The following is a 24,816-nucleotide window of genomic DNA, read 5'->3' on the forward strand; positions in this document are numbered from 1 at the left end:
CAACTCCGTGGCTGTTCTTGAATGGCCCAGCCAGAGCCCTGACTTAAACCCAATTGAGCATCTCTGGAGAGACCTGAAAATGGCTGTCCACCAACGTTTACCATCCAACCTGACAGAACTGGAGAGGATCTGCAAGGAGGAATGGCAGAGGATACCCAAATCCAGATGTGAAAAACTTGTTGCATCTTTCCCAAAACGACTCATGGCTGTATTAGATCAAAAGGGTGCTTCTACTAAATACTGAGCCAAGGGTCTGAATACTTATGACCATGTGATATTTCAGTTTTTCTTTTTTAATAAATTTGCAAAAATTTCTACATTTCTGTTTGTTTCTGTCAAGATGGGGTGCTGTGTGTACATTACTGAGAAATAAAATGAACTTTTTTGATTTTTGGAAAATGGCTGCAATGAAACAAAGAGTGAAAAATTTAAAGGGGTCTGAATACTTTCCGTACCCACTGTATATAGCTAATATATATTACCCATGAGAGTGCAGTGTGGCACAGAGCTAAGTATAGTACATACAAGAGCAGCTCTTCACATTAGTGATAATAGCCTGATGTCATAATGGTAGATTCACATTTCAGTGAAGCTGGAGATAAGTCTTGTAAGAACAAACCAGCATCACTTCAGAGTAAGAGATATTCTGAGATGTCTGAAGAAAATCTGCAAGCGCCTCACCTGAGATATCCATTAATGAAATCAACTTCATGGTATGTTTAAGTCTTACACATTTTTTTCCTCTTTTAGTTTATATATGTTTGCCAACTGTATTTGACTTTTTTCCTTTTACACTTTCCTCTTGCTTTCCAGATATTTTCATAAAATAACAATACAAAGGTAAATCCAAAATAAATAAAAACAAGAAAACAACAACAACAACAATTACATTTAATTAAATTGTATAAATAACAATAATTATAATAACAACAATGAGAATAATGACAACAACAACAACAACCTGAATATGACAGTTCTTGTCAATTTCAACCGGAGAATAGATTTACACACCGAGACAGAGCTGAGGTAAGTGTCCGCTACACTATGTTCATCACTACACCATCAAATGTTGTGTGTTTACTAGAATGGACGTTTAAATGTGCTTTCATTGGTGCTCACTCCAGTAATTGCATCCTTGGTAATTATCCTTCATTCTCTCAAGCTAATGAATGTTTTAATGCTCACATTAGAGCATTAATTTAGCACATAACAGCATTTTGATTACTACAAGCCAATTAAGATCAATTTTGCTTTGTGACCTTTATGATCCAGGCTGAATGCCCCAATTAAATGTCATGAATAATGAACCATGAATGTCTGAGAGATGGAATTGAGATGAGGAAATGAGACACACAATTTGTCAAAGCTCGAATGTATATGTTACATGTCTCCATATCTTTGGTACAAACACATACTGTAGATCAAATGATCAATTTGTTATCTGCAGTATCTTCCCATTAATTGTATTATTCATATCACCGTGTCTGACAAAAGATTCGACTTCCATCCTGCATGCCTCCAGGAATGTCAACACCATTCTCTAGCATCACTACTTAGGTTTTATCATTTTCCCACAGAAGCCAAACGTAAATCATAATGAAGACAGCAAAGGACAGCTCTGGTCTCATTTGTCCTGCTCAGTAATAATAATTCATAACCCCAGCAGCTTATAAAAGGGATAATTCTACAAAAGACATACAGTATGGCCCAAATCGATTTCTTCATCGTGGCAGACCACCACAGAGCTGCTCCCTTCAACAGCCCCCGCTAATTGGTCTAATGTATGAATGATGTGTTGGCCTGGCTATTAAGGGGATCCATCTCTGCTGCCTGAGGTCTGTGGCGGTAGTGCGTAGGAGTCTGCAGGCTGGACTTTGCCATAGTGTAGTATGAAGCCTCTGAGGTGGCAACAATCAACTAAGACTCAGATACATAATGGATGAGGAGGAGTGTGCCAAGGAACCAGCTGGCATGATATAAGAAGAGGGCTGTGTTCAGCTTTAGACAAATGTGCAAAGACAGTCAAACCCATATGGATCGGCTTTGGGAACCCAGCAAGGTTAACAGTCTCTTGGAGTTCCACAAGGTTTGACTGAGCCTCTTATGGGATAGGATGAGATAAAGGTCTCTCCTATCATTTAAACTGTCAAAGATTTTTAAACAATTGAGCTGTCACATGCCCACTATTTCTTTCCCACCTGCAAGCATATCTCTTATCCTCCTTCCAGGTCTGTCACAAGACGTGACATTGCTGTGTAGACAAATTATAGGTCACAACGCACTGCTGGGATTATGTTTCACCTACCTACCTGAGAACTCCCAGTGGGTTCATAAACTAATAGTGCACCACTGTGATCCCTCCTTTTTTGTATGTTGCAATTAAATGAACAGAAGATTAATTTAATGACCTATGGTTTTGTTGTCTATAGGTGAGCAAACCAAAGGCAGAAGTACTGTGACATGATGTTGGGGTCAATGATTGAGCATTCATTTTCTGTCCCCTACCAACTGTCAATATCATATCTTTTCCTGATCTTATCCAGGTAGTTTAAATGGCCTAGACATAGCCAAACCTTTACTATAGAGGTAGACGATGCACTGACAAACAACCATTATGTACTAGGACTTCCATTACTGGCCCTCATGTATGATTAATAATATATAATGTTTGCTGCAAAAGATACACATATTGTAACACTGGAGCATTCAGTGTGCATTCAGTGAGATGGTATTCAGTGTCTTTAAAATTCAAAACACACAGAGATCCCTTTCTCCTTGGCTGTAAAAGCTACTCTTTGGGGCTATTTTCATATTCTCATTTGTCAGACCTGAATTAAAATGGAAAAAAATTATTGTCAGGGCAAAGATCAGATTTTGTCTAACTTTACCCAGCAGCTGTCTCAATTGATATAATAAGAAACTTCAGCCTCTTTACAGATAGTTCTCTTTACTCCACTATAACTGCTCAAAAGGATTTAAAAGGTAATTATTTTATATATTTTTTTTATTTTTATTTTATATTTAAATGTCCTTATCTTTAATAAGGAGGTTGATGGAAAGAGCAAGAGTGGATTTTAAAAAATGCCTCACAGTGCATTTTGTCTAATGTTAAGACAACAGCAAATGTATTTTTATCATCATAACTTGTATGTGCTGAGCATCCGGAATCACACATAAAAGCTGAATCTCCATTGGATTACACATGCACAAAGACAAACCTTTGTGAAGAGTGAGTGGGGGAAACTTGCATGTGTTTCAAACAGTAACATATGGCCGTGCTGTCATGGACACCCAAGGGAATGGTAGTAAGCAGAGAGATGGACAAGACAGACAGTGGACAGAGACAATAAGCACAGGGAAAAAGACATTTTTCTAAACAGCAGGTAAAAAAAGATACCAAAACATCTTGAACTGCATTAAACTAATCTACTCACTGACAGCAGTCTATGACCAGCTGTTCATCAGAGGGAGAGAACAGCCTGCCCTAAAGCTCAGCCAGTCTGCAGTTAGTTGTTGGACTGAAAGGTAGCATAAGGTTGAATCTAACATTTTTCATTGGCTCCTACAAGAAGGCACAACAAACGGTGGAAGAAGGACAGTAGCAGCCCTCTGCCAAGCAATTAACTGGTGATTTGGCACAGCAGAGATTTCTTCCCAGGTGTCCCACCCTCTTCCTCGCATGAAGCTTGTGTTGTTCCACACCTCCCATTTCTCCTGATGGCCTCACAGGCATCGTATTAGTTGTGCCAATAAAGCTTTTCATTTGGCTGTTTAAAAGGAAATGGAGAGGAAGTGTTCCCACACTTAGCCCTGGCAACCTCTGCTGAGTGGACTACATTCATTTTGTCATCCGTATTGCTCTGAAAAAGGATTCTGTCATGCAATATAAATGGCTGCCCAAGAAGGGCAAAGTGGCTCATACATATTGTGCTCTTCAAGCTTTCCTAACATGCATATAACAACAGCATTCTGGGAATACATGTGGACACAGATTTTTGCTTTGTATTCACAGGAGATCAGAAATGTGAACAAACCACAGTTAACTGGCTTCAGGCAAAATTAAATAACCAAAAGATAAGATTTAAATGATTCATCATGTGTTACATCTCTTTAAAGTACAAAGAAGCGAATGTTTTTGGGTGTTTTCTGATATCAATTTTAAAACTAATATTTCACAGGGAAAAAGTAACAAAAAAGAATGGATGTGGTTCATTGACTTTTGCTTGAATTCAAATCCTTTGGTCACATGCACACCACTCACACAAGAGTATCTATTTAAGATTCAGTTAACTTTCGTTTAATTGTATTTGGAAGTAATTTCATCTAATAAAAACACCTTACACCTCATTATTAAATCCAATCACTTGTGAGGGAGAGAGTATTTCTTCAAACCACACTGTGACTCTCATTCTGCTGGTTCACTCTGGCGTCTCTCTCTCCTATCAATTGTTATTCAAAGGGAAAGCTAATCTTCAATCACTGAACCAATGATATTGTATTAGCAGCTACGGCATAAATGAAATGGGTAATATGCTGTGAGAAACACTGAAAGATGGACACCCCAACCCTTACAAGACCAGTCCACTGTTATATTCCCTTTCACCCCAATTCCAATTTATCAACTCCAGACTCTTGTCACCTTTATATTGGATTTGGCTGGTGAGAGCACATTATAATTCATTTTGGCTCGCGCCTTGTTTCACGAGGTTGCAACATTGTGCTTCCTTGTCAGTGACATCCAAACAGCTATACAAATGTAGGGCAGCTAAAATGCTAATTAAGCCCAATCATCTCACAATCCACAGACGCTACTGGGTTGTAAACAACACTGTCAGTGTTGCATGATTACAAAAGTTCAATTCAAAAACAGTCTATTTCTGTTTAGTTTGTGCCCTAGGACATCAATGGAGACATAAATTCATTAAAAGTCTGCTTTGACATTACGAGTAATGTATTTCCCTCTTATTCTGTTTTCTTCCTGTATTCATTCAAACTGTGTGCTCACAGGCTGGCAGGCAGGGAGAACTTTGCACATTCCAAACTTGGGAAAAAAATTAAGAAGACGACTCCTGTAGTAACATAATCTGGATAAGACATCATATTTCATCATTTTATCATTACGACCATCATCCCCAGGAATATTACTCACCTTTCTTGTCCCCAAAGAATAGGGTCTGTTGTGCAGGATTTGACCACTGGAGGGAAGTGTTATCATTGTAATCCACACGACAGGTCATGTTGGCCGTGCCCCCCTCCACCACCGTCACATTCTGAGTTATGGGGAACTGACCTTGGCTACCTGTGGGATTATGAGACAGAGTTTGAGGTCATGGCCGTGACATAAATAGACTGCTATTTTGTACTGGTTGTTACTGTCTTTTCATTGAATCACATTAATGTACCATTCAGACTTGACACCTTTCAAAGTTAATGTTCTGTCATCATACAGCCCAATTACCGTAATGTCTTCATTACATCACAGTAAAGCAAAGATAGCTTAATGGAAGTCAGGTTGACATGGACTCTAGCCTTCGCCAGCTGTTGGAGCTAGAAAACAGTGGGGGTTTTTTTTACAGAGGAAACAATGGTAGGTTTTACTCTCCCAGAGCGCCTTCCTTACTGCCTTATTGCAGGGCCCTAATTGGTAGCATGGCCTAATTAGAGGTAGTCATGTTCTGCTGTAGTCTAGAGCTGCAGCTGGGTGGTAAATTGACACATAATCCTAGACACTGTGGGCCTTCGATCCGAGCGACTGCCTTGCCCTGAAACAGCCGCTCGTCACAGTGTGCAGAAGACATCCAAATGAGGCCTTATCACCCAGCCTTGCTGGATTGTACCTTCTTATTCCACATTTGTACTTGTCGTCTCAGCAAAGTCCCCTAATTACATTGCAGAAGCGTTACTATCCTGCCTGTGTTTTACTGAACCCTGCCAAGCTTCAGAAACAGATGTCGAAAACCAATATTCTTGTGAGGAATCATGAGAAGACAAAGTGTAGGCTAATATGAGCCCGACCAGAGTGGCCCTTTTATGGATGACAACAGTAAACAACAACTGTGTTGAACTTGAGTTCATGCATGAAGCTAAATGTGCTGTATTTGCCTGGGAGCGTTTCACTGTCCACAAGCTAATCTTTGTGCATGTTGTCTCTTGATTTCACATTTCTGCTTTGTCTTCCTCTTGTAACGTGCCTGAATGTGAAGGTGACATTGTCTCTGCCTCTCCAAGGTACAGTTCACCACGGGGACATTTCAACTAAGGGAGCAGCTGCCTGCCTCATTAGTCCTGCTCAAATGGGGAAGCAGAGGAGGCTGGGACAGCCAAAGGTCTGTGGACCTTCCTTGACCTCGACTGTCCTGATGGAGACCATTGTCAGTTAGAGGTGAAGGTGAGGCGGACTATAAATAGCAATGGGACAATGATTTCAACAGTGCACATTACTTATCTGCTCATTACACCCAATCACACAATATCACATCAACAACCATGTCACCATCACAAGCTAGGTAGTACACCAAACCAGCTATACACGTCATATTAAAAATGAAAATGAATGCGGATGCATTGTATGCCGGTACCATGTGGAGGTTTTGTCAGTTCCTGCATGACTTTCATTTTTTTGTCATTATCTACCCCACCATCTCTCTAGTATCTTTGCTGTCTGTCTCCAGTGTATACTGCTCACTATTCACAGAAATGCTATGAAAAAAAGTTAAATCCAAACAGTAATGAATAGAACTCTCAATCCCTCAGGTTTTACCCTGGTTGAGGTATGTAGAATTGTAAAAACCCTTTGCTGAAATACCTTTAATTTGCCTGCAAGGCCAATAAAGGCTGTTCACATAATAAGTACAGGTCGTGAGTGTTGTTTTAAAATAAGAGTCATTGCAGGTTATTGTTTTTTTTTTAGTGTACACAATTCCGTCTTGACATTCTGTAGCAGAGTGTGGCAAATACTGCCCTTTTTGTGGAAACATAATCCCCAGCGCCATTTACAGTGTCTGTTTGTTTTTTGAGATGTTGATTGGAGGGTGGTCAGCGTTACTTCTACAGTACAGTGCCAAACTATATTCTAGAAAGTCTGAACCGCAAACTGTTCCAAGGACGCTACATTGTGCTGTGTGTCCATATACATTAACCTCACTCTAAAGAAGCATAATGTTCAGGTGTGGGTGACAAGGAGAGATTTTCCACAACATATTTAACTTGTAACACATTTTTGTGTGACTTGTATGACAAGTCAAAATTACTACTGGGAAAAAAGGCCTATTAGTTTTATTGCACCTGTTATAGAAAGTCATAGAAGTTATATCGTTGATTTTTTTGAATGAGTGAAACAAGACATAACATGCATTTGGTACATAAAAAGGTTTATAGAGTTTGGTGACCTCGTAATCCCATTGAAACTCCTCCAAACTTTAACCTGACCAGAGGTCTAACTAGCTACATTAAGACCTTGGGTGTGCGACTTTAACGATTGGTGGAACAACTGTGTAAAACTTTGCTAAAAATAAAACCAGGTCGAGCTGTTTTTCAAGCAAGCAACACAGTGCTTTGCCTGTTCACTAACGCACAGAGCAAGATAGGACATCTTCATTGGGAAAAACTGAAACAACGTTCTCTCGTTCCAGTTAAGAAGCTGTGTTACACTGCACATTTATTTACAAATAAAAATGATGACATCAGAATAAAAAAAACACATTGACATCAACAGTAAATAAACAATATATAATGTAGGTAAGGAAAGATGCAATAAAATCTTCTAGGTAAAAGTGTAGATTATGTAGAGCCATGGCTGTGTTTTCCTATAAAAGCAAACCCAGTGAAAAGGAACAAACTCTTCTGAGAGAAGTAAGTAGTAGGTATAAAGGTTGTCTGCTTCACTGATGATCCAAGACGACTCAGTGAAGTGCAGTGATGAAATGAGGAATAAACCTGCACTTTTGCAATATACCTTAGGGGAGGATAGGACATCGTTTAAGCACAAAGCATATCATCTCTACAGGCTAAAGGACTTCAACATTGCTGTATTCTTTTTCCAGAGCTTAGATATATTATACTGAATGAATGAGAGGGAACTACTTATTTTCAGTCAAGGCCAGCTGCAGGTTGACAGCTTGCTCATACAACACACAACATGCCTGCCATGACAGCAAATAGGTGAGGTGAGGATTGAATAACCCAAGATATTTTGATGAAAGTAGCTGGCACCCTCTGAAACACGAATACCATTAGCTTTTGTTGTTCTCATGCCGGCGACTCTCCTTTAATCCATGGATATCATGAAGTGCTTTAATAAAGAAATTCAACATGTGTCACATCAGTGTTTCACTCTCCCTTTTTCCAATCCAGCCTCCTTACAGCTTCGCAGAAAGGGAGGTTAAGATTAAAAATATGGAATGATGAACTCTGAACTGAAAATGAACTCATTTTCCCATTAAAATTTAATCAATTAAAAGCCAAGCTTTTTATTGTTTTGTTTTTGTGTGTATGTGCTTTTAATCAAAACATTTCCAACATCAGCCTGCTTATGGGCCTAACTCTTAAAGCTATAATTGGTCCCTTGGCAGAGCTTTCCCCTTTCACACAGTTTTTTATGACAGTAACATGGACCTGAGATCTGCTGGGGTTTTTTTAGTGCTAAAGGAAAGAGCCCACTCCAGTGAAAGCTGAAACTGGCAATATCACCCTGAGCTGGGAGATTATGGTCCACATTCAGGTGGGCCACAAGCACACTGATCATCAGTCACAATGTCAGCACACACAAGATTAGTCAAGTTGTTTGCTGTGCTTCACACTGTCAGAATGTTGCTGACACATCTCCCCACTGTGACATAAACTTTCATACAGATTCAAGTGACACTGCCTCATGAATCAAATATTTACCTGCACGGCTGAAATTAGGTAGACATGTAAATGCGGGGAGAGGATAGGATCTTTATTGTAAACACAAATATTTGATTATTAGATTTTAAAGAAGAAGCACAGAAACAGATGTCTGCTAAAACCCAGACTAGATGTAGATGTCTGCTCTTCATCTCTATACATTCTGGTGTTTGATGAGATCTGTGCAGCAGGTGTATAAAAATGAATACAGATGTTCAGAATGGCTTGCATTAACGATTAACTATTTCATTTCATCTCAACCAGCCTCTCTTCATGCTGTTATCAGAATGCAGCTTAAACCGTACCCTGATGGAGTCTGAGTCTGACAATATTAGAAGCCAAGAATATGATACTTAGGTTATTGATTTTGCAACTCTTCTGGTCTGGGTGGGTATCTAGCAGATATAAGAAAATGAGGGAGATAGAAATCTTTATGACTGTACTTAAAGGGAAGATTAAGAGAGTTAGCTGCTGAATGTAAATGGAGGGCTTTATCATTATTGATGATGTGGAAATCTTTTGGTTCTGTTTTGATGCGATACTCACGGAAAATCATGGCATGCTGGGATTCCAGCTCTGAAAACCAGATAATTGAATGAACTGTGTTGCATATATCATTTCACTGATTGGTCTAATGACCACTGATCCAGGGCATAAGGTGAAAAATACAAGGAACATCTCTGTTGAGGAAAACAGAGAGTTAGTGGAGGAAGAATGAGCCATACCACCCCAAAAGCCTTTCTCAGTTTCAGCTGACTGCACCAAATAATGGAAAGCAGTGCCTTGATGAATGGCTGGAGAGCAGTCAAGCACACCACTGCAGAATAAACTGTAAACTGCAGGCAGGATAAAAAGAAAACAAATAACTCATAAAATAGTTCAAGAAATAGACGTTGCCTCCATTCATTACAGAATAATAACAATTATTAATTTTCATATGAAATAAATTCCAGGCAGTTTATCAAACCACCAAGTTCACCTCTGGTGCTTGATTTTACAAGGGCTCCTTTGCAAATAGAGACATTGGAGATGCTGAGCTCCCGTCTGCATACTAATGAGTTATAGCAACTTCATACAGTACCAATGACAAACTGCTGTATAATAACATGTCTACAAATCACATATGTATTAGAAGTCTGACATGGATTTGTTGGTATTGTAATGTAAAGGCTGCCAAAAAAATATGATTTACAAATTACTTTTATCTACACAATTTCCAAATTTTTGGAAGGAGATAAAAAAAAGGTTCTTGAATGTCAAATATGTAAATTATTGCAAAACTTTCCCAAACAAAAACAAAATTACATTTTTATAACTAAAACACACACAATAAATGCTGTGAAGCTGAAAACTAAAAGTTTGAAAAGGAAAATCAAATTTCTTGCCTTAATACTCACAAGGTATTTAAACAGACAATAACTCTTGAGAACACAGTAATTAATCACTGAAATTGCTTGACAAAATTGTAATTAATTGGCTAGCTCTAAACTGTGTGGCCTATTTACCAGCATGTTGAGAGAGAAGCAAGTTGAACATCCGCAGTGTATAAATATTCCATTTAATTAAAACTTGAGGCCACTTGTGGTGTGCATTCCTTGGTGGAGAGAACAAGAAATAATAGAGCTTGCTCTCTCCCATGTGAGACAAATACAGACAGCTCTCTGTTCCAAATCAGTGTGAAGATTTGTAAAAGCGTGGCTTACATTTTGCTCTTAACATCCTGCTAGATTCTCAGTGGTACTCCTCTTTTACTTGTCCTCACTTGGCTCACTCACTTTCTCCACATGAAGGAACACTTCATCATATATGACACATCAACCAGTACACCAGACATTATACCCACTAAATTCTTCAAAGAGTTCGTTGTAAATATCTCCAGAACTAATGGTTGTGTCCCATATTTTCCAATCCAGTATAGCCTCCTCTTGATTCAATCTTCCTTATACAATATAGACTATACTATATTACTCAATGCTTTTTATCTCAAAGATTCTGGAGAAAATCATTTACATCACATCACTTAACATGATGTGTGAAAGTGCATGCTCTTCAATAAACATCAAGGAAAGAATTGTTTGATATGAGAGCAGAACACTCCGAATAGACATGACACAAACATGTTTTTCTTCTTTTGGTGACCCTGATTCCTAATCCTCAACAGTTACATGTGGTATACACCAAGGCTCAATTATGGGACCTGTTTTAATCTCATTACATTCCAGTCATACTGATGTTTCCTCCAGTACTATGTACTAAGTGGGCTGTCTCACACACCCTGCTGAGCTGGTGTCCTGGACTACAAATATCAGAATATTCTGTAGTTAAACCCCCGAATTGACAAAGCTGAATTTCCTGTCATTTCAACTGGATGCTTTTCAAAACTGCTTATGACCTTCAATTCAAGCTTAAATGCCAGGTGGTAATTTTGGTTCAGTGAACATTTTCTCTAAACAGGAAATCCAGCCAAGACGAAATTGCTCTACTAATGCAGAGAGTCATACAACCTTTTATATCTTCTTGTATTATAACTGTCATGCTGTACAGATTCTAAAGCTCCTTAAGGCTTTGTGACTGGACTATATAAATAAAACTGGCTTGACTTCTTTATCTGTTTTAGCAAACAAGCAGACAATCAGTATAACATCCAGCAAGGTTTTTGACCAGGGCTAAGTAAAGGAGCCATATGACACCCACTTTGGCAACCATTCATTTTTTTTAACTGGAATTTTTTCCCCCTAACTGTTATGGCTTGTCAGGGTCTTGACCTCAGCTATGTCTCTGACCTTTGGACCCTCATGAGTCAGGGTGCAGCTTTAACACCACAGGCAGGGCTCTTGGCAGTTGCTAAGTCTAGGCTCAAGATGAAAGATGACTGGATTTCACTGTGAAGACACCTAGGTTGTGAAATGTCCTGCCATACATGCTCAGATTGCCAAATCAGTATCACCCTTTAAAATCATCTCTAAACTCCCATCTGAACAAATAAAATTGTTTGTATTGCTGTTTTATTTTTCTAATGCTGTTGCTAGAACAATAACCACTGTACATACTTAAGCCAAGTATAACATGCGGTAAAAGCAACAGTGTGAGATCTACTATATAGCCACTCTGACAATAGCAGGTATGTCAAGGGAAATAACTGATGATTACCACATGAATTCAGCTTTTCTTATTAATTTTTTCTTAGTATTTTTCAATAAGGTTATTGAAGAGGCACATGAGAGTGAGCCGAGGGAGCTGTGAAAATTTAACAGACAATATCAAATCTGTGAAGCCTTGGTATAAATGGCTTCCAAGTTATGCTCAGTTGTCCACTTATAACCACAATACCAGCACATTTCAGGAGGTTTTAATCTTTTATATCTTCACATTGCTGCAAACAACAGCATTTTCTGAAGTTATGATGAAAGCAAAGTGAATCTGTTTCAATAAAACTGGTCACTGTGATAAAAATAATTTTTATTTTGGCAACTTGGGAGCTGTAACAATGCTAAGGTACATGGTTCAACCACCGAAGATGGGGGTAAGAGGGTGAAACTACAAAAATACACAAAACACTTCTTTGTATTTGATGATCTAACTTTGGTTAGATTTAAAACTGCTCCAACTTATAGTTAAAGCTTTTAACTGTGTAAAGACAAATTCACAAGCATCATGTAGCATGAACTAAAAATTATCAGCTTCTCATTTTTTCTCTCACTTTTTCCAGCACAATCCAAGACCATCTAATCAGGACAAACCATTTTATAGTAGGTTTATTAATGTAAGAAACGCACACCTCTGAGTATATCATCATGTTTATGGTGTAGCATGGTTCAAAAACATTTCTCTATTTCAATAATCAAATATCTGTTTATAGTTTGGTATGAATGTTGAAACTGGTGATGTGGCACAGTTTCAATATTGCCTTTGTACAATATACTGCATATGAATGCATGTTAGTTACTGTAGGTGGTTAGTAAATATAGCTACTAAATCTTTCTTATGGTTGTATTCCTGCATTTTATTGTTATTTAATTATCTGAAATAAATAAAATGAGCACTTCCAAGGATTTTGTCATTGTACATCATTAGCTCACCTAAAAAAATGAGGTTAAGATCCTTTAATATGAACTTGCAAGGTCACGTACTGTATAGATGTGCTTTGTTCTACAGCACTCTTTTGTTCCTTTAAACTTTGCTCACCGACATAAAATAAAATAAAAATTACATCATCAATACGTACATTATCTAAAGCGGATCCCCAGAGAACCTACACTTTGATTGAACATCATTAATAGATTATAGTCAGACATGTGTGTTAGCACAGAGCCAGACTAAATTCCAGAGTGATACTCTGTTTGTTCCTACTATATTTTAAGTTAATATGACTGTTTTTTGCAGCTTAATGTTCATGTCTAAAATGATTTACTTTGATTTGTGTGATTCACACGTTAAAAATCCAGAGACCTGGATGAATCATAGGAGGTAAGGATAATGTGTAATTGTTCAAGATAACTAGTAAAAAATGTATTAAAACTGAGTAGTTCTCAACCCCAAACTTGAAACAGCAGCTCAGAGAGACCCATAATCAGTCCTGAGTGTATCTGTCTTGGGCTGTCCAGATAATGGCTGCCTGTCACATGATTGTCCACAGCAGTATTTATATTATCACTTATTATACCATTTATGTGACCTTCCTGACAAAACTAACACCACTCCTTCAAAGGGAGTGAAGTGAATTAGATTAATGCTGACCCTTCTGTTGAAAATAAATACACACAACCCTTCATTCTAAGACACTTAAACCAGTTCATACAATGGTTCAAGAAATCTGCTAAACTAAGTCATCTGTAATCTACAGATCCACTAAACTATATTTTAATATGTATTTAATGAGTATATTTGACAAAATTTTCAAAACTACTAATGGCAGCTCTAGCTTATCTGCTGATTCTAAATAGATATCACATTAATATTGCCTGCTATATGTTACTGGGGTGTACCAACACTCTCTTTGAAGCATATCATGTAAACAACATGTTCCATTCATGAGTCCAAATGAGACCACTTCTGAAAATTCAATTTTGCCAGCTTGTACAATACTAATGCATGCAAACCCAGTATGGTGGTTACTGTCTGTCGCAATTTTAAATCTTAAGATTGCAACAGCTTTGTTAGTAGCTGGTACTAATTGATAATTGATTTGGGGCTTATGATAGAACATAAAGCTCATGTAAGTAGGGAAAGTGATGAAATTATGTGAAAATTACAAAAATATATCTGTTTGTATTAACAAAACAAGAAAAGAAGATGCAAACAGTTACTGATCAAGTTAGTGTGCAATGCAAAACTGCAGCTTTCAACTTAAACATTAAAAAGCTAAGTACAGTGTGTAAACTAAATCCATGCATACAGGCACAATTCCAGCCAACTCCTAGTCATTCGTTATCTTGTCTGCCCTGTTTTTACGTGCCACATACCAACTCTCCTGTCATTTCAGAACCAGACACTCCTTGCACTGCAGTAACCTCTTTCACACCTTTTCCATCACCTGACCTTCCCCGCCTACCTACTTCCCACTTTCTCATTAGCCCTACAGTATAGGCCGGCCCATTTCCACTTATTCCCTGATTCCCTATTCCCTTGTCTATTGTGCGTATGCCTTAGCTTTTCAGCCTTTTATTCTACCTGCCTGACCTAGCCTATATGATCCTTTGCCTCACGTTTGGACTTCTGCCTCTCTGCCTCACTCCTTTTTGGATAAGTTTGCTTGTTTTGATCTACCTGCCTGGTTTTGACTATTAGAAAACCTTTAACCTTTACCTAACTTGCTTGTCTTTGTATTGTGCTTTTGGGTTTATACTTATCTACCACGCCCATCATTTGAATAATATCTGAATTAATATGCTTACTGACACGTTCATTAACTACCTTAAACTGTAAGTGTTGATAAAGGAAATGCTTTGAAAGTGAATGGTTATGAGAGTAGATAAGACAGGCTTCTTTGATCAATTGCCCCGTCAAAACTGATTGTTTTCACCTAAAGTGACCTGAACAGTCTTATGAGGAAAAACATATTTCATATACTTTATTTATATAATGACTGAGATGTCATGTTGCCAAAAACCATAAATGATTTATGCTGACAGTGTAATTTAAGTCCTCTTGGTTCAACATCAACAGATATGCTTCTTATGTTTATGGCAAATGATTATGGTCTGAGGTACTCAATAAGCTGTGCCAAAAGCTATCAGCGTAGTTGACTGGAGAGATTTAAGCAACTATTTAAGGGCAACAGCTAATTAGCACTAAATCTGATCCATTAACTGAAGCTAATCTGTAAATTACCTGTCCAAAGTGATTCATGTTTGAAAACGACAGCTACTGGTTTGAACATAGTCAGCTTCAGATAATATCACAATTTAAAATCAACAGGGAACATTTGAAATCTTGCTATACAGGCCTTTATTCAGTCATAGAAAATCCATATGTAATTACGGTAAAAGCAAAGGCTGTGAGTACTTTCGTCCAGATTAGTGATGTACTCCATGTCACTCTCTTCTACACCCAGTTTGCATCTGGCAATAAAGTACAAATGTGAAGAGGCTAGAGGAGACAATATTAACAAAATGGATTCAGATGCAAACCCAGCTGCTGCTTCTATCTTAACTGCAGTTTTAATCCCAGATGCAAATGGCTCCTGGGTATTTTTTTCAAAATCAAATATGAATATTTCTTGCATTAAATGTGTTTGTGTGGAACCTTCTAAAGACATTTGACAGTAAGCCTCCTCCTGCACTGGGATTATAGTGGTATTCTACAATGCTTCCATCACCTGTAAACAAGGACATTCACAGCAGATCAGACCAGGCACAACACAAATGTTGTGATGACCCACCACCACACCACAACTGTGTATCACCTCTGTATTGTATTCTTAGTCAGCACAGATAGTGTGATCTTAAATGATGCAGTCAGTTGATTGAGCTGTTACAGAGCCCGATGAAGCCTATTAGAAAGGAAATAACCAAGACGGAGTGAGCTGTCTGTCAGCTTTACCCTCCATCAAAAAGGACATTTGGTGCCTGTTACTGAGTAGCACCTGAGCAAAAGTGAACCTCCCTCGACTCAGAGGTGGTACTGAGCGCCGTCTTCCCCTGTGATTTTCCACAGTGGGGGAGGTAGGGGGTGGACAATCCACAGAACTGGCAATAAATATCCCAGCTGGGGAAACTCTTAGGAGTGTTTTTTTCTGCTGTGCGGGAAAGGGGAAGTGGCGATATATCAGTTTCAGAAAGTGGGTCAGAAATACAGTACTGTCTCCAGGTGAAACAGGAAATTACATGTTCAACTGGTGTTACTTACAAGACTGTGCATGTGATGCGCCTTAATAGAACTTTGGGAATGTGTTTTTTGTCAAATCCTGGAGCTTGTAGGGATTCTGCTAAACACGGATAAACTGGCAAAGTCTACATAGTGAGAAACAAATGGCAACACTGACAACAACAAATGCTCCTAATAGGGATCAACCCAACTCTAGAAGACTGATAAATGCTTTAATTAATGTGAATTCAGTGGAACGCAAGCTTGATTGTGATTTATGTGGCATATTTTCTGCAATAACCACAAGTATGGATTTCCTTTAAAATGTTGAGGAGCCAAGTGGTGGGAATGCATGAGACTAGTTACCACATGCTCTTCAAGTACTACTTACAAGGACTGTTGTGTGAGATATATGCATTCATCTTCCATCTCCACAAAGCCCACTGAATAATGTGGTCAGAAATATGCTGCTCTTTTAGATGTTCCATAAAACCTTATCACAACAAGAATCTTCGCCCTGTAAAATGCACATTAAACCTGCCTAAATGTGCCCTTCATAATGTTTACATAAGAGAATTGTAAAAACAACCTCTATAATTTCAGTTTGGTGTTTTACCCCTGCCATCCAGTTTACAACTAGTAGGGAAGAGCTGCATTTTCTCCCATTTGCTTAGCAAAAATGCCCTGTTACAAGTTGCCGACTACTTCTAGCTGAAAAATGTGAGTTTAGGATGGCCATGAAATGGAGTTTACCCTCAATTTATTCTTTATAGAGTGTCTTCACTTAATAAAAATGATTCTCCTTTTCTCTGCACTGGTCAAAGCATTCATACGCTCAAGTGAGTCCTCAGAAAACAAATAAATCTATTCATAAGGTCTCGGTAAATAAATCCGTGATGATTATTATCCTGGCCGTTTAGACCTTACAGTTTTTCTTCAACAGTTACTCCACAGGGTAATTAATCAATATTCAAGACTGATACATGTGGTTATATTCATTATCTTCATCGTTATTAATAAAAGTTATTAACCGTAATTAGAGTGCGAAAAGTGCTGTTGAAAAATGCTTCCCAATGTTGAACTAGATTCCAGAGGTACGGATGCTGAATGTGTATCTTCTGTTAATTAAAAACTGGCCCCCTAATTACTTCTGTAATTAGAAAACACTGCATTTTCAAAAGGGGGGGGGGACTCACTGTTCATTCATGAACATTAACAGCATTAATTAGAGGGTTTGCTTGAAGTCATGTCCAAAAAACAAACAAAAGAAACGACAACAAAAAACCCTGAGCAAACAACACTTGCCTAAATAATGCACAAGTATATTATGTTTATAAGATGTTAGGAAGCTAGATTTAATTTCACTGTACAACACAGAAATGACAACAGTAGACTCCTCAAATGTCAGACTGGTCAAGCAAAAAAAACTGAAGAATGACATTACAGAATTCATTAGTAACCACATTAACTGTGGAATCAATAATCACATACGTGTCATTGAGACTGTTAGGATGCTACATTAGTACCAACCAGCAAGAAAATGAACAATAACAGAAAATGTATATATGAAAGGAAGAGAAATGTTCTGTAAATCATCAAATATTCTGTGGCAGGATTTTTTTTTCTCAAAAGTTAGAAGTTATTTGTCAGTGAGCAGCAGGAAAGAAAAAAAGTGCTTAATTTCTCTGCTCAGTGTATAATGGATCTGAAAATAACAACTTATTAGGCAATAGATCAGGTTCAATGGCAATGAAGTGAATACCTACACAACCAAATATCAGGACAAGGCATTAACTACTGAAGTGCGGCAGTAAAATGTAAAAAAGCGTGAGAAGCAGGCGTGTAACCAGAAGGTCTCCAGTTTGAATGAACAGTATGTCTGGGAAAATCTGGTTTGGGAAATAAACGCTCTCCTCCCTCATCTACCACTGAGGTGTCCTTGAACCAGGAACAACCCCCCAGCTGCTCCAGTGGAGCTGCACACTGGCCAAATAGCAGCTCCCTGGTGTGAACATGTGAATCTATACATATGTGAAGCAGGTTGTATCTGAGAAAGAGCAAGCATGTTTTGCAAACATCTCCCAGAGAAATAAAAGGTTAAAATAATGCCCAGAAATCTTTGCAGCAAGCAGTGTATGTTAATGCTTCCCAGGCTCCAGGGGGAGATAAAAGGGCGATCCAAACATTGTTTATTGGGAACTGTGTGCAACATAAATCATGTAGCAAGAAAATGGAGGCAATAACTCACCTTTCGCTTTGCTTTTTGTTCCAGCCACTGATAGCATGAGGGGGTAAAGCAAGGAAACAGCAGGTTAGATAAGTCGTATGAACGAGAAACATTGATAGCATGATTATTTGCTCTACCCTTGGTGACAGGATATTAAAGATTAAATGTTGTGAATGTGGAAATGTGAGTAGTAGTAGTCAGTATTAATGTATACCATACCCTGTCATGACACGTCAAATGTTAGCACTTAACATAAATACAACATTACAAAGAGACAAGAAAAAGATAATGGTGGATAATGGTGATGGCGCAATGGATAAGATACATGCCTTTGGTGTGAGAGACGTGGGTTCAATTCCTCACTGTGACCCATCCACCAATGTGTCCCTGACCAAGACACTTAACCTCTAGTTGCTCCAGAGGCGTGCGACCTCTGACATGCATAGCAATTGTAAGTTGCTTTGGATAAAAGTGTCAGCTAAATGAGTAAATGTAATAAGAAATACAAATATTACAGCTTTATTTAATTAAACCCTCCAACAACTTTAGCAGCCCAGTCTTCTAGAAATTAAAGTGGTGGTATTATGCTTTTTGGCTTTTTCACTCTCCTTTATTTAGTTATATATATTTTTTGTGCATGTAACAGGTTTGCAAAGTGAAAAAGCCCAAAGTCTAGCCCAAAGGCAGTTCCCATCTCCCACAGAAAGCTCTGCTCTGAACCGCTTGAAAACAGCTCGTTTGTAGTCCAGCCCTTCGCTTTCTTTACTTGTGACATCACAATGAAAACACGTCATAAAGCTTGCCAAGTGGCTAGCGGGTCAGGCACGCCCTCAAACCAAGCTAGTCTGAGCGGAGGCCCTTTGGCTCGACTCGCCTTTGTTTGGGTCTCCATTGTAGAAATGTTGTACCTGTACCTGCTTCCAGGTACTTTTTTTCATATCACCTCACCTCCATCGAGGTTCCAAGCGAGCTGAGGGATACTAAAATGTAACGTGAAAACACGACAGTCTGCTGATTGGTCAGAGAGAATATACACTATTCACTGCATCATCATTGCTGCGCCAGACAGAGGCCAGCAACAGAAAGTTTTATATTTTACAGTTTTCATATGGAATTTCATCACTAAATCCACTTCTGAGAAGTTTTGAAGTGAGAAATCAACTGTATAGATTTCAAATATTGACAGTTTTACGAGAAGTGATGGCAGAACAAAAATGTGAGTTGAGGAGCTCCGCAAGTAGCTGCGGGGGATGCCTGTGCCAAGCCGCGGGAGGAGCATGTGAGGCCGGCCAGCCGCCCGCTCACAGAGCCCTCTGCTCCCGCCGTCACACAGACCGGCAACAACGGCAGAGGAAAACACAAACGGAGGAAACGGTGCAGAGCCGTGTAGAGTCGAGTCTATCGATTTGTGCTATGGTAGCATTTTTCGGCAAGGCAGCATAGATCGTCAGAACACCGGCAACAGTTCAACATTTAGTCCTGATGGTAAGATGTGGAACAATGATGTTGTGTGGTTGTGGACTTGTGAGTAACTTATACCATCTGTTACGGTTGAACCATAAATGGATGAACAAAGAGTTTTAGTTGTTATAGTTAAACAAATGTCGTTAGAGGTCACATGGTGAATTAAACTCATGTATTTTCTTTGTACAACCTCTGTTTTACATTTGTATTTACAGCCCTGTGTCTGTCTTTACAGCCCTGTGTCTGCTGTGGAAACCTTCAGGTTTCTGGGTTCCACCATATCCCAGGACCTGAACTGGGAGCCCAACACTGACACCATCATCAAGAAGGCCCAGCAGAAGATGTACTTCCTGCGCCAGCTCAGGAAGCTCAACCTGCTGATCCACTTATACACAGCCATCATCCAGTCTGTTCTCTGCACATCCATCACTGTCTGGTTTGGATCTGTTGCCAAAAAGGACAGGGACAGACTACAATGGACAGTCAGGACTGCAGGAAAGATCATTGGTGCCAACCTGCCCTCCATTCAGGACTTGACTAGAGTCAGGAAACGGGCAGGGAACATCACTGCAGATCCATCTCACCCCGGACACAACCTGTTCCAGCTTCTCCCCTCTGGTAGGCGCTACAGAGCACTGTACGCCAAAACCAACAGACACAAGAACAGTTTCTTCCCACAAGCCATCACTCTGATGAACAGCTGATTTCTGAGCCACAGTGTCAGAACAATTCCTGTGCAATAATCTAGTAACTCTAATCAGCCACCTGTTTACTGGTTATCACTTATTATTTATTCACCATTCTCTATTTCAGTGCTGTTCATACTGTTATATTGTACATCCTTTGCACTATTCTCCATCGCACTGTGTACATGTATGTGTACCTGTATATCACATCCACCTCCGACATGTACAAAATAATAATATTTTACTCCTGCATCCTTTGCACTCTGCTCACTGCATTTGTCAGTATGTCTATATTGTTTTGTTGTGTTGTTCATAGTGTGTATATTTGTGTTGTCTACACTGTAGCCTGTGTCTGATTTATTTTATTATTGCATGAGTAAGCACATCGTGCGCAATGTACAATCCTGAGTCAAATTCCTTGTATGTGTACACATACCTGGTGAAACTTACTTAGGGGCAATACTAAACAACGCTTTACTAAAGCATCTACTGGGACAATGAAACACCAGCTTCAGTTATCACAAACAATTATTTGGTGTCATAATTTTGATATGTATAGATACAATAAGTAAGTTTGTCATTCCTACAACTTTACCAGGATGTATTGTAGCTCTGCTATGCAATGTATGATTAAAACAAAAAATTGGGGCATAATTTATAAATTGTCATTTCTTTTTTTTACCTTTATATAAGTGGGGTAGAGATTCATCCATCCTCTATACTGGCTTAACGCTGGTCAAGGGGGGATACAGCCTATCCAATGGTCTATTGCAGCTAACTAAAGATTTGTGCCCCTTAGGATTCGCAGGCTAGGCGAAACCTGACATGACACTAACACTAATGATGTCTGTGAAGGTTCTCAGTCATCCAGGAAATAGTTATCCAATGAAGGTTAAAATCAAGGGCAACTGGACTTGAAGATACTCAAAGACATTTCGCCTCTCATCCAAGGGGCTTCTTCAGTTTTGAACTGAACCAAACCAAACTGTACAGAACTTAAATAGCCTCTTCAGCCAAGTGCAGTTGCCCTTGATTTTAAGCATCCTTAGACAACACTAATGATGCATTTAGGCAGTCCTAGATAACTCATGAACTTGTGGATAGCAGTTCCTGGTTTATCACTAAGAAGTTGAATGAAAAGTAGTATTAAAGCAAATAGTAAGTATTTACTTAAGCAGGTTCCATGATACAACAAACTATATACCAAGTTACCAGTAGAAAACGTCTTTTCAGGTGTGGGGGCAAATTGGAGCTTCCAGTCAACTTAAACTGCATGTCCACACAGAAGAACCAAAACTGAAACCAAGGACCTACTCTGAGGTGTCAGTGTTAACAATTTAGTAGGTTAAATGTCATTGGAGAAAACCTGTTAGGTTCCATTTACGTTCAACAGCAAAATGAAATTAAACATCAGGCGTAATAAAAGAAACTGCAATAATATGATCAACGTTGTAAATAAAGAGTTTAAATTACAATTTTCTCACAATGTGTGTCTCTATATTTGCTGTTTGTCTTGTCTTTGCTGGTATAAGATTAGTGTGTTATGGATAATTATGTTAAATGTGCTTGTTGTTTGGATTAAGAATACTTGTTATCACTATGTAAAGTTACATATAGCTAAAGGATCAGGTTACAGCAAATAAACCAAACAATTAAGTGCTGTAAAATTGTAAATCGAAAAATAAACTAGTAGTTCTTTCTAATCTGTCTGACAGTGCCTGGGAAGAATTCTGCTCAATGACGTTCAACTTTCACCTTCTGTGCAAATTACACGCTGCTCAGGGTAACATGGCAGACTGGTAAACAATTTCCTTTCATCATCACTCGAGAGACAGGCACTTTGTTTGTCTCCAGTAGTTACATAAAAGAAGGTGCTGTCTTTCAGGTAGAGACACTTAGTTAGAGATAATGAGGACAGAACATTGTTACCAAAGGCTTCAGACAAGAAGAGATTAACAGTAGATTCACCAGTAAATCTCGAAAAGGACTTTGCATAAACTGCTAAATCAGCAATGAATGTTAATCAGCAGTAGAACTACGCCCACCATAAGACAAACCAACATGAAACACAGAAAATGACCAGTTTCAGACAAGTTACCACCCTCCAACTAGGCTTGTTCCGATTAGCGATTGGATCAATTATCGACAGTTGAAGGGATGATCAGCGATTGGTTTTTCATGCGCCAATCTGAAGGTGATTTTTAACTAACTCACTATCAGAACTAAGAGGACATAAAAACAGTAACTGGAATTTGCACCACACTGCAGCGTTTCCCATTCAGTGATTTATTTGAGGTGACACGCCACAGTATCAACTTTGACCGCTACATACTAAATAATATTTAATATGAGGTAAAATCATAATTCACGGTGGAGCTGCGCGCAGTGCATAGATTCACTCAGCACCTCCTCTTGCTCGCTCCCTCTCAGTCACAAACACATTGAAAAGGAGCCGTGTGTATATTAAAAAAAAAAAAATGCATTCAGGTTAACTCTGAGAAGTTAGTTTATCTATATTCTTAACACAATGCTGTCACTGTTGGAGACCCACCTTCAAATAAGTTATAAGCAAGTATGTGTAAGGAGCCTAGTTAGAAAAACAACAGAAAAAAAGTTAACAGACAGAAGTTAAATACTAGGATGAATTCAAAATTCACATTTAGCTGTCCCCAGGTCATAAGATGGGAAGAGGAAGATCAAACAGGCAAGCACACACCTCAAAGGTGACAAGCTTACATCTCTGTTTTGTACACAAAAAATAAAACATGGTAACACTGTTGACATCATGACAAGACTTTCATTGACAACATTTGGCCCAGATGTTATACATTTCACAGCACACATCAACAAAACAGAAAACTGTCAAAGAACAGAACCTTGAAGGTAAACTCACTGCTGGTCCTTCTGCAAGATCTTGCATGTTAAAGTCAGTGAGGTAGGAGATTATATTGATTTACAGCTCATATCTGATTTCTCCGGGATGTTGCTGACATTTTTCTAGCATGATCTTTAGTTAAAGTAATTATCTTGATGATTATAATTTAAAAAAAATGTCTGTTAAGCCACTATCTATTGTTGAATCAAGTCATTCAGTGATTATTGAGCCTATGGCCTGCAGATTAAAGCCCTTGCATTATAAGTTTTACAAGGTGGGTGACGACATTCCCAGAAAAAAAATGCAGTATTAGGTTAGCTACTGTTAATGCAAACCAAACATTTCCTACTGCTGCAGCTTCACATTAAAAGCATTTACCTTGCAAAATACAAGTTGACTTTAGTAGTCACACAAAATGAAATGTGTTTGTCAGTGAGATTAGCACTGATTGCTATCATTAGTCAAGAATGTGTTTTTTGATAGCGGATCAGTTTGAAATATTGCAGAAAGTAATGGGACAAGAAGAAGCAGCCACAGTGAGCTGATGGATGAAGAGCTGCAGGGGACAGGGGGCACACCTCCAACTTCTCAGCCAGGTAACCAACTCCTTTCACTCCGCCCTGCTGTATGTAGACATCAAGGTTGCTCATAGAATGAAGGAAAAAGGCCAGTTACTGTCTGACTCCTTATTAAAACAACAATAGTTAGTTTTGCTGCCCCTAAACTGCCCGCTAGACATTTATCTAGTGTAATGATACACACTCACAGAAGAGCCTAACATTTAGCTATTTTTATCCGTTTCTTTTGTTCAACACTGAAGCGTCTGACAGAGCTGCAGGTGAAGCAGGACTGGGGGTTTTATTAAAAAAGCCTTGGTCAAATCTGAACTGACTGTGGGTCACACAATGTGCTGTTTCTTGAAGACGCAGAGGTTGACTGACAAGAGCACTTCTTAGTTCCTTGAGATATAAGCTCCTCTTATAGTATTTACCTCTCTTCCACCTCTGGTCTACAAAGGCACTGTGTGCTGACACATCCTGTCTATTATGGGAAATATCTAACAGCTAACAGGCCACCGTTCACTTCCAGCTGGAGGTGCCGGTGACATTGTTCACGCTATGCACACCTCATTTCTGTTGTTGTCAAGGATCATTTTTGGCTCCTTTTTTGGCTGCTAAAAGTTGCATCTGTAGTGCAACATGCTCATCAATGCTGCATTCGTGTGTTTCCCCAATGCTGATATTTGAGAACCGCTGGGCATCCATCATAACAATAATGACATGTTTGCAGGGAAGGCTATTTCAGGGGCAAGGCTCTGTGTGTGTGTGTGTGTGTGTGTGTGTGTGTGTGTGTGTGTGTGTGTGTGTGTGTGT

The 24,816-nt window shown here is 38.8% G+C and overlaps 1 protein-coding gene and 1 long non-coding RNA gene across 2 annotated transcripts in view; one reads left to right on the top strand and one right to left on the bottom strand.

Annotated features, from left to right (window-relative positions):
- LOC123985892 overlaps nucleotides 1-878 on the top strand; it is a 3,354-nt gene extending 2,476 nt beyond the window's left edge. Inside the window, exons 2-3 of the long non-coding RNA XR_006828770.1 lie at nucleotides 588-713; nucleotides 814-878. This is a non-coding gene — a long non-coding RNA (uncharacterized LOC123985892). The remainder of the gene's footprint in view (nucleotides 1-587; nucleotides 714-813) is intronic.
- Nucleotides 1-24,816, bottom strand: part of cadm2b (cell adhesion molecule 2b) — a 213,347-nt gene that overhangs the window by 24,136 nt on the left and 164,395 nt on the right. The window contains exons 4-5 of the mRNA XM_046073852.1: nucleotides 18,440-18,466; nucleotides 5,150-5,299 (exon numbers count right to left, since the gene is read on the bottom strand). Coding sequence (XP_045929808.1) covers nucleotides 5,150-5,299; nucleotides 18,440-18,466 — 177 coding nt within the window. The remainder of the gene's footprint in view (nucleotides 1-5,149; nucleotides 5,300-18,439; nucleotides 18,467-24,816) is intronic.

This window comes from Micropterus dolomieu, linkage group LG17 (assembly GCF_021292245.1).
Source record: "Micropterus dolomieu isolate WLL.071019.BEF.003 ecotype Adirondacks linkage group LG17, ASM2129224v1, whole genome shotgun sequence".
Classification (NCBI taxonomy): Eukaryota; Metazoa; Chordata; class Actinopteri; order Centrarchiformes; family Centrarchidae; genus Micropterus; species Micropterus dolomieu.